The sequence below is a fragment of the Tricharina praecox genome (genome assembly GCF_024521635.1).
Source record: "Tricharina praecox strain CBS 144465 chromosome Unknown BZA05scaffold_19, whole genome shotgun sequence".
Taxonomy (NCBI): domain Eukaryota; kingdom Fungi; phylum Ascomycota; class Pezizomycetes; order Pezizales; family Pyronemataceae; genus Tricharina; species Tricharina praecox.
This window is the reverse complement of record NW_026250421.1, coordinates 557,160-570,077: the sequence shown is the minus strand read 5'-3', so window position 1 is coordinate 570,077 and position 12,918 is coordinate 557,160. Positions and strand designations below refer to the sequence as shown.

Here is a 12,918-nt window from a genome sequence, read left to right as displayed (position 1 = left end):
CCCTCCACAGTGGCAGTGCAGATTTGGGCAGCGACCTCGATCATCTCAGTCAGGTATTCGGTAGTGGGGGCAACACCGGCGACGGTAATGATATTCTCGCGGATAACCTCCTTGGTGATGAAGACTTCGTTGTTGCGCTCAACAGTGACGGGGACGGCAAACTCAACAGCCTCAGTCACGGTAACGGCAGCGCCGGCAACCTCACGGACGACCTCAACCTCCTTGGTGACGAAGACCTCAGTGGGTTGTGGGACAGGAACCGGGATCTCAACGCGCTCAATAGCAGTGCGGTAGACTGGGACTTCAACGCCAGGGAGCAGGACTTCGCGAGTGATAGGGACTTCGGTAGTGATGGTGACGAAGACCTGCTGGACCTTGGTGACCGGAACCTCTACCCGCTCAGCCACTTCGACAATCTCAACGACACCAGGAGCTTGGACAACCTCGGTGACCGTCGCGTACTCGTATTCAACACGAGTGACGGGGACCTCGATCTGCTGCGAAACATAGACTTCTTCAACGCGAGTGACGGGGACTTCGACAACCTCGCCAGCAACGATCTTCTCCTGGACGAGGGTGTAGGTGACGGGGACCACCTCATTGATGAAAACCTCCTGGATCTCGGTGCGGGTGACAGGAATCTCGATTCTCTCTGAAACATAGACCTCGTTGACCGCGGTGACGGTAGATTGCTCATACTCAACACGAGTGACTGGAATCTCGATCTGTTGAGAAACAAATACTTCCTCGATGCGAGTGACGGGGATTTCGACAACCTCGCCAGCAATGATCTTCTCTTGGGTGACAGTGAATGTGACGGGGATCACCTCATTAATGAAAACCTCCTGGATCTCGGTCCGGGTGACAGGAACCTCGATGTACTGGGGGACAATAACCTCATTGACCTCGGTGATAACAGACTGCTCGTACTCAACACGAGTGACGGGAACCTCGACCTGCTGAGAAACGTAGATCTCCTCGACGCGAGTGACCGGTACCTCGACGACCTCGCCAGCAATGATGTTCTCCTGGACGAGGGTGTAGGTGACGGGGACCACCTCGTTGATGAAAACTTCCTGGATCTCGGTCCGGGTGACAGGAACCTCGATTCGCTCTCCAACAAAGACCTCATTGACCGCGGTAACAGTAGATTGCTCATACTCAACACGAGTGACGGGGACCTCGATCTGCTGAGAAACGTAGATCTCCTCGACGCGAGTGACGGGGACTTCGACCACTTCGCCAGAGATGATCTTCTCTTGGATAACGGTGTACGTAACGGGAATCTTCTCAGAGACGTAGACCTCTTGGACCTCGGTAAGAGTTACCAGAACCTCAACGTACTGGGTAACCGGAACTTCAACCTGCTCGCTCATGTAGACCTCCTGGATCTGGGTGACGGGGACCTCGACTCGCTCTGAAACAAAGACCTCGTTGATCTCGGTGACGGTAGAGCGCTCGTACTCAACACGAGTGACGGGGACCTCGATCTGCTGAGAAACGTAGATCTCCTCGACGCGAGTGACGGGGACTTCGACAACCTCGCCAGAGATGATCCTCTCTTGGGTGACAGTGAATGTGACAGGGACCTTCTCAGAGACGTAGATCTCCTGGACCTCGGTACGGGTGACAGGAACCTCGACGTACTGGGGGACATAAATCTCCTCGACGCGGGTGACCGGTACCTCGACAACCTCGCCAGAGATGATCTTCTCCTGGGTGACGGTGTAGGTGACAGGAACCTTCTCAGAGACGTAGATCTCCTGAAGCTCGGTCTGAGTGACCGGAACCTCAACGTATTGGGTAACTGGCACCTCGACCTTCTCAGAGACGTAGACCTCGTTGACCTGGGTAACAGTGGCGGCCTGGTATTCGGTACGAGTGACCGGGACCTCCACGTTCTGGGAGACATAGATCTCCTCCACCCTGGTGACGGGGACCTCGACCACCTGTCCGGCAATGATTCTCTCCTCGGTGACCGTGTATGTGACGGGGACCTTCTCGGAGATGAAGATTTCGTGGACTTCGGTTTTTGTGATTGGGACCTCAACCCTCTCGGAAACGTAAACTTCCTCGATACGAGTCACGGGGACCTCAACCTCCTTAGAGATGTATATCTCCTCCACGCGTGTGACAGGGACTTCAACGATCTCACCGGAGACAAGAATCTCATTGATGACAGTGTGGGTAACGGGGACCTTCTCAGTGATAGTTTGGAGGACCTCAACGACCTTAGTCACGGGAACCTCAACCCTCTCAGAGATGTACTCCTTCTCCACAATGGTCGCACCGGGGAGCTGAACCTGCTCATACACGGTCGTACCGGGGAGCTGAATCTGCTCGACGATGGTCTGACCCGGGAGCTGGACGGTGTGGTGGTACTCCTCGATCACTGTCTGGGTGGGGTGCACGACTTCGTGAATGATAGTCTCGCCGGGGAGCTGGACGGTGTGGTGGTACTCCTCGATCACTGTCTGGGTAGGGTGCACGATTTCGTGGACGACAGTCTCGCCAGGGAGCTGGACGGTGTGGTACTTGAGAATCTGCTCGACGACAGTCTCTCCAGGAAGCTGAACAACCTTCTCGCGCTCGACGACGACAGTCTCACCGGGCAGGTGAACTTCTTCAATGATGGTCTCGCCAGGAAGCTGGATGCGCTCATAGACCGTCTCAGCAGGGTAGATGACCTGCTCCTGCTGAATGATGGTCCGAGTGACCGGAACCTCAACAACGTGAGTCTCTCCGGCCACGACCTCGGTATGCAACACCGTATTGGTAATAGTGACAGGAACAGCGACCGTCTCAGCACCAGCGTTGATGAGGAAGAACTTCTTCTCCTCGAAGTTGAAGTGGTTCTCAGCGAACTGCTGTTCGTTGAATTCCTTGAACTCCTTAACCTCAGTGAACTCGTTGAAGTTCTGGTTGGCGTTCTGGTTCGCGGCGTTGTTGGGATTGATGTTCGCGTTCTCGTTGGCAGCGGCGACTTGATTCTGATTCTCGTTGGCGTTATTGATGTCGTTGGCGTTGTTGATCACAATGTCGGGGAACACCATGTCGACGTTGCCCATAGGCATGACGCCGCCGGGGAAGAAGAGAGCGTTGGCAGCGGCCGCGCCAGTGGCCTGACTCATCTGCACACGGGTGGTACCAGACTCGATGACGGTGTGAGCGATGATAGTCTCAACACCACCCTTGCCAGCAGGCCCGACGGCAGACTCGCCCTGCTCGACGTTGATGACCTTGTTGACGTTCTTGTCGTTGGCAAACTCGGCATTGACCGAGGGAGTGGCCTTCTGCCGGATCTGCTCCTTGAGGTTAACGGTCTTGGTTGGCTCCACCTGGGTCGTGGCCTTGGAGGTTGCCGTCTCGAACACGTTTCCACCCTTGTTCCCCTCCTTCTTCTTCTGGGCCTCCTTCTTGGGCTGGGGGCGGGGTGGAGGAGGAAGAGGATCGAAAGGCTTGGGCCCACCGAATCCAGGGGGTGGCATGGGGAAGTCCTCGAAGAACTCAGAGAGCCCAGGAGGAGGCTGGTGGTATTCCGACGGCGGGGGGCCGTAAAAGTCGGGGGGAGGAGGGCCGTAAAAATCGGGAGGAGGAGGGCCGTAAAAATCGGGAGGAGGAGGGCTGTAAAAGTCGGGCTGTGGGTGCCCGTAGAAGTCGGGTGGCGGAGGAGGCATGAACTCCATCATGGGAGGAGGCGGCGGGGGAAGAAGGATGGGCTTCCCGTTGGGTGCACGCTCACTCTTCTGGACTTTCACATTTACATCTTCGTTGTTGTTGATGGCCTGGTCGATCTTCTGATCGTGCTCCGGCAATACAACCTTCGATACACCCTCCTGATCCGTTGTTAGTGATATGCCATGATTGTGAGTATGGATGCGAAGGGGGATTACCTTTGGACGATTGATGCCTTTATTGGCCGCAACCTCAACTGAAGCCTCCGCTTCCTTGCCATTCCCCAGCGTAGGCGAAGGTGGTGGAGGAGGAGGAGGGCCCGGCTCAAAGCCAGCAGGAACGAGCGGCATGCCGTACATGTCAACAGCAAGGAATGACGGTGGGCCACCGAAGGGCGCCGGGTCATAGTAGTCAGGATCGTAAGGGGCGTTAGGCTGCGCTTCAGTCCTAGGCATGGCTGCAACTGCCATCGCCAGACCCAACAGTGCTCCGAATGTCAACTTCATGATGGAAATATTTTGAAGCTGAACGTGACCACCGTGATACTAAGTCTATAAGAGATAGAGGGATATTAGGCAGATTAAGAGAGGATGTATGAGAGGATGAGAGATGGTGATGATTAGGATGAGGAGCAGAAATATGGGATATTCGGGGGCTTTTGTATTCCAGGTTCCCTATGGAGAAGCCATCGTGATGGCTGCGATTCTGCAGTACGGACATAGATCTCGCGAAGAATGACCCGCGAAGTGTTTACGCTTTCTCGACGACCAAACTCCTGAGTGCGCGGCTTCACGATCGATTTATTAGGCCTGATAGCTACGTCTGAGTATGAGCCAGCTTGAACTGTGCCAACTCGCAGGAACGTGGCTCCCAGGAGTCAGGTGCGAATGAATTAACTCCGAAGCCTAAGCTCTGGTCGCTGGATTCACCCGCTGTTTACATGCGCGGCGATCTCGTGAATAGTAACCCCCTTAGCCTTTCTTTGCCACAAACCCATATTCCGCTTCCTTATTGGAACCTTCGACACTTGCTATCTAAATATGGTCCATAGGAGCTTCTTGCCAATCTACGGAGATTCGGAGTAGATAATACCGTTCACTCCCAATCTTCGATATCCAGCTATCGCAGTCAGCTCAGTAGATTCGATAATTCAAAGCTCGAGCCAAAGCTTAATACTACCTCCCTTGACGCGCACACCGAGATGCGGACACGGGCTGGCGGCCGTTTAACCTAAAGCCAGAAACGAACCTAAACTTCATTCGCAATCCACCAGGGAATCTTTCTAGCTACGATAATATCTGGCGATGCACAATGCGAAGAGCCGCTGGAACCATCGGGAATCTTCACGCGAAACCTCTTCAGAGCTGGTACAGTTTGCTACCGGCATCACGCGGTGTCTCGTGGGAAATCTAATAACACGGTTTCCTTATGAAAGTGATCCTATCGTGCTGTCAATTACAGAACCTCATGTACATTGGGTTGTATGTGAGCTCCCCGGTCAGGAAATCGAGCTATAAATAGTATCCAAAACTCTGTGACTTTGAGTAGCGCTTCTGAATATGTTTTGGATGCTCGTAATGCTGCCCTTCTGGAAGCCAGCGACACAGACTGACGAGGACAACCTGTATCAGCTGCTGCGGCACATAGGCACGCGGTCCAACCCTCCCAAGTAAATGCAATAACTCCATCTCTTGAAACTTCTCATAAGCGGCTCAGTCTGACTTTGGGAAAGTGCCGTAGAATACAGCATAAGCTCTGCAATCTCGGTGTTTGCCGTATCAGCGTGATAATTTTGGCCCATGGAATTCGTTCAATGATTTACGTTCAATACCAGACCGTTCAAGTACATACGGAACCCAGAGTACAGTCAAATATATCAATGTCTGAATTTGGATGAAAGCTCAATCCGGTGGCAACAATTCGACAAGTTTGTTTAGTTCACCAAGTCCCTCCTTTGCACACACCCAATCACGAGCGTCCATCTCACTCTGCTGGTGCAATACCGTCAAGGTACCGGATGTCAAATCGAGGGTTATGTAGCCGTCTTTTGTGGCCGTGCAATTTTAGGCTCTGAACGGTAGACGATAGACGGAAGTTTACCATCGACTCGGAAAAAATCGGTAGTACGCCCGGTCCACTAACTGCCGCCGGCCTGAACTGTGACAACGTCACTAGGTAACGCTGACTGGAATTGAACAGCTCTTTGACAAGTACCCCCAAATTCTTAAATAGAATCTCGAGTCCTACCAGCACCGGCAGTGTCGGAGGGAGACTCTCCGTCCGCGGGCACCTGCTGTACATGAGGTTGAGATAAGCCACAAAACGATGCCCGGCAGCATCGGCTATCAAGCGGTGATCCGAGTGCCTTGCCTCATGCGGCTTAGATGCACATTCGCTTATTTCACACCGAAATTGATGAAGGTCACGGTACTTTGAGATGGGTAAATCGCCGCTATCAGGTGGCCCCGAATTGCACGCCGAGTGATCGGGGTGGCTGGCCGATGCTTCGGCGGGTAAAGGGACGTTCGTGCAAGCTTCCGGCCATCGCCGTTTCCAGACCGTTGCTTAGCAACAGCAAAGAAAATCCCCGCCGCCAAGGCCGCAGCCGTCCCCACGTACGCCTTAGCGCAGGGCGAGCACGTCATGTAGAGCCAATCAGCGCTTCCAGTTGATAATTAACAGTGCAAACACCCGTGGGGGAGAACGGCTACAAAAAAAAATATGTCGCCTGGTAGTTTGTTCAGAAAAACTGTAGTCAACATCATGGAAAAGCTGCAGCTACCTGCCAGCTACTTGCAGTGGCGTCAGGAGCCTTACTCTACAGCTCGTTGGCTCTAACGGCTTTGGTGGAGAAAAAAAATTAGGAAACAGAATTCCCGCTTGATGTCGTGATCACCGGAAAACACTCAAGAACCCCCGGAGCATCCCCCACCTCAGCTGCCGCTATTTCCCCACCGCTTATTGATCGTCTACATTACAAAACTCTGTCTCTCATTTGCGCGGCCCCCTCCGCTCTCTTTCTCATATCCTCTCTCTCTCAATCCTACATATCCCCCCGCCTTTTGCTTGAACCTTCACATTGCTGCCAGGATACCACGCAATGGCTGCAGCTACCGTCTCTCTGAAGACCCCCGAGGAGGCCGGTATGTGTTGAACCTTCCAACAGAAACTGTATTCGAATTTGATTGCGGGTGGGCCCTGAACTGACCTATTATTAGTTGCACGGATTGCGTACCTGTCCAGTGATGTGGTCATTTCAGTACAACCGTCGCTGAGTGCGGCCTCGGCATACTCGTCAAAACTTGCGGAATTGGTGTCGAGTAACACCAAGGGCGCGCTCTCACAGCAGACACCAGAGGTATGGCGTGTCGTGTTGTCTTGGGGATTGGCTGTGTCTAATGCGAGAATCAACAGGTGCAAACCGTCCGCCAGAATGCCGACCCGTTACTCTCTGTACACCAGCCCGCACGGTCGGGGAAGCTCGTCTCCGTTACCACCACATCCAATACTCTGATCTCATCGATACCCCACCTCTACAAGCTCCTCAACTACCCCATTGTCATCCATGTGTCGATGCAACCGGCCGAATACCCCGACTACTCGGAGATCACCTCGATCCGACAGACCGGATTGATTCTTCTGCAGTCCGAGACGACGCAGGAGGCACAGGACATGGCCGTGGCCGCCCACGCCCTGGCGCTCAAGTCTGGAAAGGCCGTGATCCACTTCTTTGCCGCGAGTGAGAAGACTGAGGTGGCTGTTGAGGATCCGGTGTTGTTGGAGCGCGCGCTGGATCGTGCCGCCGCAGAAGGTGTCCGGGCCAAGACAGTAGACTCGGTGAACCTGTATGCCGACGACGGTGTGCGGGCCCAGACTCTCCAAGTTGGTGATTCGGCGCCGGCTATCCCGTCGAGCGGGCTGATCCCTCCTATCGGTGAGCCTGTTTCCCTCGGTGGAAGCAGTGTACCCAGCACCGCCGGGGACAGCACACATGCTTCGGTTACCTCCGCTAGTTCGATCGATGTCCCAGTCACCTCGCGTGACGTCACCTCCGACGACATCTTCAACCACATAAACAACATCTTCACCGTAATCAAGCAGGTCACCGGCCGATCATACAGCGTATTCGAATACACTGGTCCTCAGCACGCCGACCTCGCTCTCTTCGTTTTCGGTTCCACCACCTCTCTGTTCCGCAACGTCTTGAAGAAGGCCGGTTCCGGAGAGTACGACAAAGTCGGCATCATCTCGGCCCGTCTTTACCGACCATGGTTTGGCGCCCAGCTGCCCAACGTCCTTCCCAAGGCCGTCACCAAGATTGCCGTTTTGGAGCAGATTCACAGACAGACAACCAAGTGGGGTCCATTGTTCTTGGACCTCCTCACCTGCCTGCGAACTGGCCCCAGCGTCCAAGGTGCCCCCTCGGTTGTTGCCCACAAACTCGGCTACATCAGCGCCGAGACCGCGGCCCAGGCGCTGCGTGGTGTCATGCAGAACCTTCGATCGGAATCCCCCGTCCAGAACCTGTCGGTGGGCTTGGAGAATGGGCCTGCTGAGACTACCGAGACGTCTGAGCAACCGGGTGTAGAGTCCGCTTACATGAAGATTCTCGCCCAGCTTTTCGGTCAGAGACTTCACATTGCCAACTCCCTTGACCGACCCAACGCCGGTATCTCTACCACCGTCGCCGCCTCCCCCGAGTACGGATATGGTTCGCTTCTGGCCAGGATTGAGCAGCGCAAGGCGTTAGTAGACAAGGCGGAGAAATTGGCCAAGTCTAGCAGCTTTGCCACTCCTGCCTCCACCGAGATCTTGTCGAAGTGGTTGTTGGTTGCCGACGACGAGACCAAGAGCGCCGAGATCTCTGATGAGCTCATCCAGCAGCTTGAGAAGGATGGTTCCGCCGCGGCGAAGACTCTGCTCGAGAGCAAGAGTCTCTTCCGCAAGGAGTCCCCCTGGTTGATTGGATCCGATGCCTGGGCCTACGATCTTGGTAACTCCGGTGTCCACCACGTTATCGCCTCCGGCAAGAACATCAACATGCTCGTCATTGACAGCACCCCCTACTCCCAGCGCGGCGCCGCCGATGCTTCCCGACGGAAGAAGGATATCGGTCTGTACGCTATGAACTTCGGTAACGCTTACGTTGCTTCGGTTGCTGTTTACAGCTCGTACACCGGTGTGCTGCATGCCATGATGGAGGCCGACAAGTTCAATGGTCCCTCGGTGGTGCTGGCGTACCTGCCCTACGACAAGGAAGACGACTCCGCTCTGACTGTCATGCGCGAGACTAAGAAGGCCGTTGATATCGGATACTGGCCTTTGTACCGCTACGATCCCTTCGGCGACGAGAAGGGTGGACAGAACTTTACTCTGGAGTCCGAGAGGATCAAGAAGGAGCTCAAGGACTTCCTTGACCGCGAGAACCACCTCACCCAGCTGGTCAAGCGCAACCCGACTCTTGCTAAGAGCATCTCCCAGTCCTACGGAAAGGAGGTTCGCCACCAGCAGAAGCGCAACGCGAAGGATGCGTTTGCCAAGCTTCTCGAGGGTCTCTCCGGTCCTCCCCTCACTATTCTCTACGCTTCTGATGGAGGCAATGCCGAGAACGTTTCAAAGAGGCTAGGACGCCGTGGTAAAGCTCGTGGTCTCAAGACCCTGGTCATGGCCATGGAGGACTACCCAATCGAGGACCTGAACAACGAGGAGAACATCGTTTTTATTACGGCTACGGCTGGACAGGGTGAGTTCCCCATGAACGGACGCAGCTTGTGGGAGGCCGTGAAGGGATCTACCGACTTGGATCTCGCCACTGTCAACTACTCTGTCTTCGGTCTGGGAGACTCGCACTACTGGCCTCGCAAGCAGGACAGGATCTACTACAACAAGCCTGCGAAGGATCTCGACAGGCGTCTGCAGGAGATCGGTGGAAAGGTTTTGATTGAGTGTGGCCTTGGAGACGACCAGGACCCCGATGGATACCAGACTGGATACTCTGAGTGGGAGTCGAAGCTTTGGCATGCGCTTGGTGTTGACAACGTCGAGGGTCTCGCCGATGAGCCTCCCCCAATCACCAATGAGGACATGAAGATCAATTCCAACTTCCTCCGTGGTACCATTGAGGAGGGCCTTGCGGATATGTCCACCATGGCTATCTCCGCCAGCGACCAGCAGCTCACCAAGTTCCACGGTACCTATATGCAGGACGACCGTGATCTACGTGACGAGCGCAAGGCTCAGGGTCTGGAGCCTGCATACTCGTTCATGATTCGCTGCCGGTTGCCCGGAGGAGTGTCGACTCCAAAGCAGTGGATCCAGATGGACGACATCGCCAATACCTACGGAAACCACACCATGAAGTTGACCACCCGTCAGACCTTCCAGTTCCACGGTATCATCAAGACTGACCTCAAGAACTCCATGCGTGCCATCAACCAGGCTCTGATGACCACCATCGCCGCCTGCGGTGATGTCAACCGTAACGTCATGTGCAGCTCCCTTCCCACCCAGGCTGCCTTCCACGCCGAGGTCCAGGCCGTTGCACAGGTCATCAGCGACCACCTCCTGCCCAACACCACCGCCTACCATGAGATCTGGCTCATGGACGAGAACGATAAGAAGGTGCAGGTTGCCGGTGACGCCGTTGTCGACCACGAGCCCCTCTACGGCCCCACCTACCTCCCCAGGAAGTTCAAGATCACCATTGCCGTGCCCCCGCACAACGACACCGACGTGTACGCTCACGACGTAGGTCTCATCGCCATCAAGGGCGAGGATGGCAAGCTGGCTGGTTTCAACGTCCTCATCGGTGGAGGAATGGGAGTCACTCACAACAACACCAAGACCTACCCTCGCACTGGTAGCTCGATCGGTTTCTCGACCGTTGACAAGGTCCACCTTGTCTGCGAGAAGGTCATGCTGATCCAGCGCGACCATGGTGACCGCAAGAACCGCAAGCACGCCCGTCTGAAGTACACCGTCGACGACCTCACCGTCCCCGTGTACAAGCAGAAGGTCGAGGAACTGCTCGGCTGGCAGCTCGAGGAGGAGCGTTCCTTCCACTTCGAGAGCAACGTCGACACTTTCGGCTGGGTCAAGGACGAGACAGGTCTCAACCACTTCACCTTCTTCATCGAGAACGGACGTATCGAGGATACCGCCGAGTTCCAGATGAAGACCGGCCTCCGCGAGATCGCAAAGGTGCACAAGGGCGAGTTCCGCCTTACCGGCAACCAGCACCTGATCCTCTCCAACGTCGCCGACGCAGACTTGCCCGCACTCAAGGACCTCATGGCGAAGTACAAGCTGGACAACTACCAATTCACCGGGCTCCGCCTGTCGTCCTCCGCCTGTGTCGCCTTCCCCACCTGTGGCCTCGCCATGGCCGAGTCGGAGCGCTACCTCCCCGTGCTGATCTCGAAGGTCGAGGGCGTTCTCGAGGAACACGGACTGCGCCACGACTCCGTCGTGATGCGGATGACCGGATGTCCTAACGGCTGTGCGCGCCCGTGGCTCGCCGAGATCGCGTTCGTTGGAAAGGCCTTCGGTGCTTACAACATGTACCTGGGCGGAGGCTACCACGGCCAGCGTCTCAACAAGCTGTACCGCTCGTCCATCAAGGAGGAGGAGATCCTCGATATCGTCCGCCCCCTGTTCAAGCGCTACGCACTTGAGCGTGAGGACGGCGAGCGCTTTGGTGACTTCTGCATTCGCGTCGGCGTCATCAAGCCCACTACCGAGGGCAAGACTTTCCATGACGACGTATGTCTCCCCCTCCTGTAATCTACACTCACTCTCGCAGAACTTATTGGCTAACGATGTGTCACAGGTCGCGGAAGAGGATTCTGAGGAGTAGATTGCACGCGATGGGAGTTTTGATTTGGAAGATGATGGGGAACGGGGGCGGTCGGGGTAATTTCTTTGGGTTTTAGGTCTTTTTAGTGTAGATATTCTTTCGCGTCGCCTTTTCTTTTTTTTGTGTTTTTGTGTTTTTGTTTCGCTTTATTGATCAATTGAGTGAGTGTACATGCTGCAGCCGATTGATTGTTTGTCTACATGAAGCTTGATGCCTGAAGCTTGGATGGGGAGGTATATGCCAGGTGGTGGATTAGAGCTCATCCAGCTCGGCCAGTAGTTACCCACAACCGTGATACTGGTATGCGGTGTTTCCGGGGGTGGTTACTGGCCACTCGACGGCTAGCGGGGGGCAGCGTATCCATTGCGGTCGATTCACCCATATCCGTCTCCAAGATTATCATTTGTAAGGCGAGGGGCGGGGGACGGCGTGATACTGTCAGCTGCGTAGCTCATAAGCCCGTGTTATTCCTCCATCCTCTATCGTAGCGACGACAGTAATCCTTCATAGTCCATGGGCCATGAGTATTCTGCACCTTATTCTGCACCCATAGCCATTGTCATTGCCACTGCCCTCCCTCCTCCTCCTACTCCATCTCACGCGGCAACGACCTTCTCGACCTTATCCCCCTTCTTAACCTTCCTCCTCTTCTTCCTGTCCCGCTTCTTCAGCGCGCCCATGCCAGCCTTGCACACGTCCGCGTACCGCACAAAGAACGCGTCCAGCTCCTCTGCCCCCACCTCCGTCGAGATCTTCACCCCCTTCTGCCCCTTCCCCGCGCCGTCTGAGGCGCGGATCAAGAGTGTGCCCGGTGCTCCATCGGCGGTGGGGAGGGTTACTAGGTGGGTGTTAGCGGAGCTCGGGGATGGAGGGGGGAGGGATGGAGTGGAGGGCCGCACGGGATTTCTGCGTCAGGAATATACTCGACTTCTGCGCGGTTGTGGCGGTCGTTAGGAGAGTGGTGAGCGCCGTGAAGAACTGGTTGTGCATACGTCAGTTAAGTGAAGCTTGTGATGTTGCGCTGGGACGATGGCTCGGTGCGCGCGAGGGTTCAGCTGCCGCCAGATGTTCCCAGACTGGCTGGGATGGACGGCGAGCTGGACCCTCGTGCTCACGGAACCGTCGGCAGGAGGGGAGGGAGGAAAGGGAATAGTACGGCGTCGTTGCTGAGGCGGTCTGGTGAGGTCGTCATTGTGGGTGGGTATCGAATGGACGAGACGGCTATGGTAGCTGAGCTGTGGGGCGCGGGAACGGGAGCGAGTGCGGGGAGTGCTGGTGACGGGCGGATTGGCGCACGTGGGGTTGTTGAGGCTGAAAGGAACCGCCGTGGAAGAAGAAGGTTGAGGCACGAACCCTGGCTCGGAGGAATAAAGCAAGGGCAGAGTCGC

The 12,918-nt window shown here is 55.5% G+C and overlaps 3 protein-coding genes across 3 annotated transcripts; 1 reads left to right on the top strand and 2 right to left on the bottom strand.

Annotated features, from left to right (window-relative positions):
- Nucleotides 1-134: 134 nt before the first annotated feature.
- BZA05DRAFT_340123 (uncharacterized protein) lies at nt 135-3,488 on the bottom strand (the record flags this gene model as incomplete). The annotated part of the gene is made up of 4 exons (XM_051480956.1): nt 135-340; nt 1,880-2,459; nt 2,601-3,131; nt 3,186-3,488. Coding segments are annotated over 4 exons (1,620 nt in total), but the record flags the coding sequence as incomplete, so codon positions are not given.
- Nucleotides 3,489-6,429: 2,941 nt separating this feature from the next.
- Nucleotides 6,430-11,938, top strand: BZA05DRAFT_403859 (uncharacterized protein). The gene is made up of 4 exons (XM_051484242.1): nt 6,430-6,818; nt 6,894-7,033; nt 7,090-11,436; nt 11,504-11,938. Exons 1-4 carry the CDS (start codon nt 6,776-6,778, stop codon nt 11,528-11,530), a joined length of 4,557 nt encoding a protein of 1,518 aa, XP_051337807.1. The 5' UTR covers nt 6,430-6,775; the 3' UTR covers nt 11,531-11,938.
- Nucleotides 11,939-12,709, bottom strand: BZA05DRAFT_403857 (signal recognition particle, SRP9/SRP14 subunit). The gene is made up of 2 exons (XM_051484241.1): nt 12,430-12,709; nt 11,939-12,368 (listed from the first exon to the last, which is right to left on the bottom strand). The coding sequence occupies exons 1-2, from the start codon at nt 12,518-12,520 to the stop codon at nt 12,127-12,129; spliced, it is 333 nt and encodes a 110-aa protein (XP_051337806.1). The 5' UTR covers nt 12,521-12,709; the 3' UTR covers nt 11,939-12,126.
- Between the last annotated feature and the right edge of the window lie 209 nt (nt 12,710-12,918).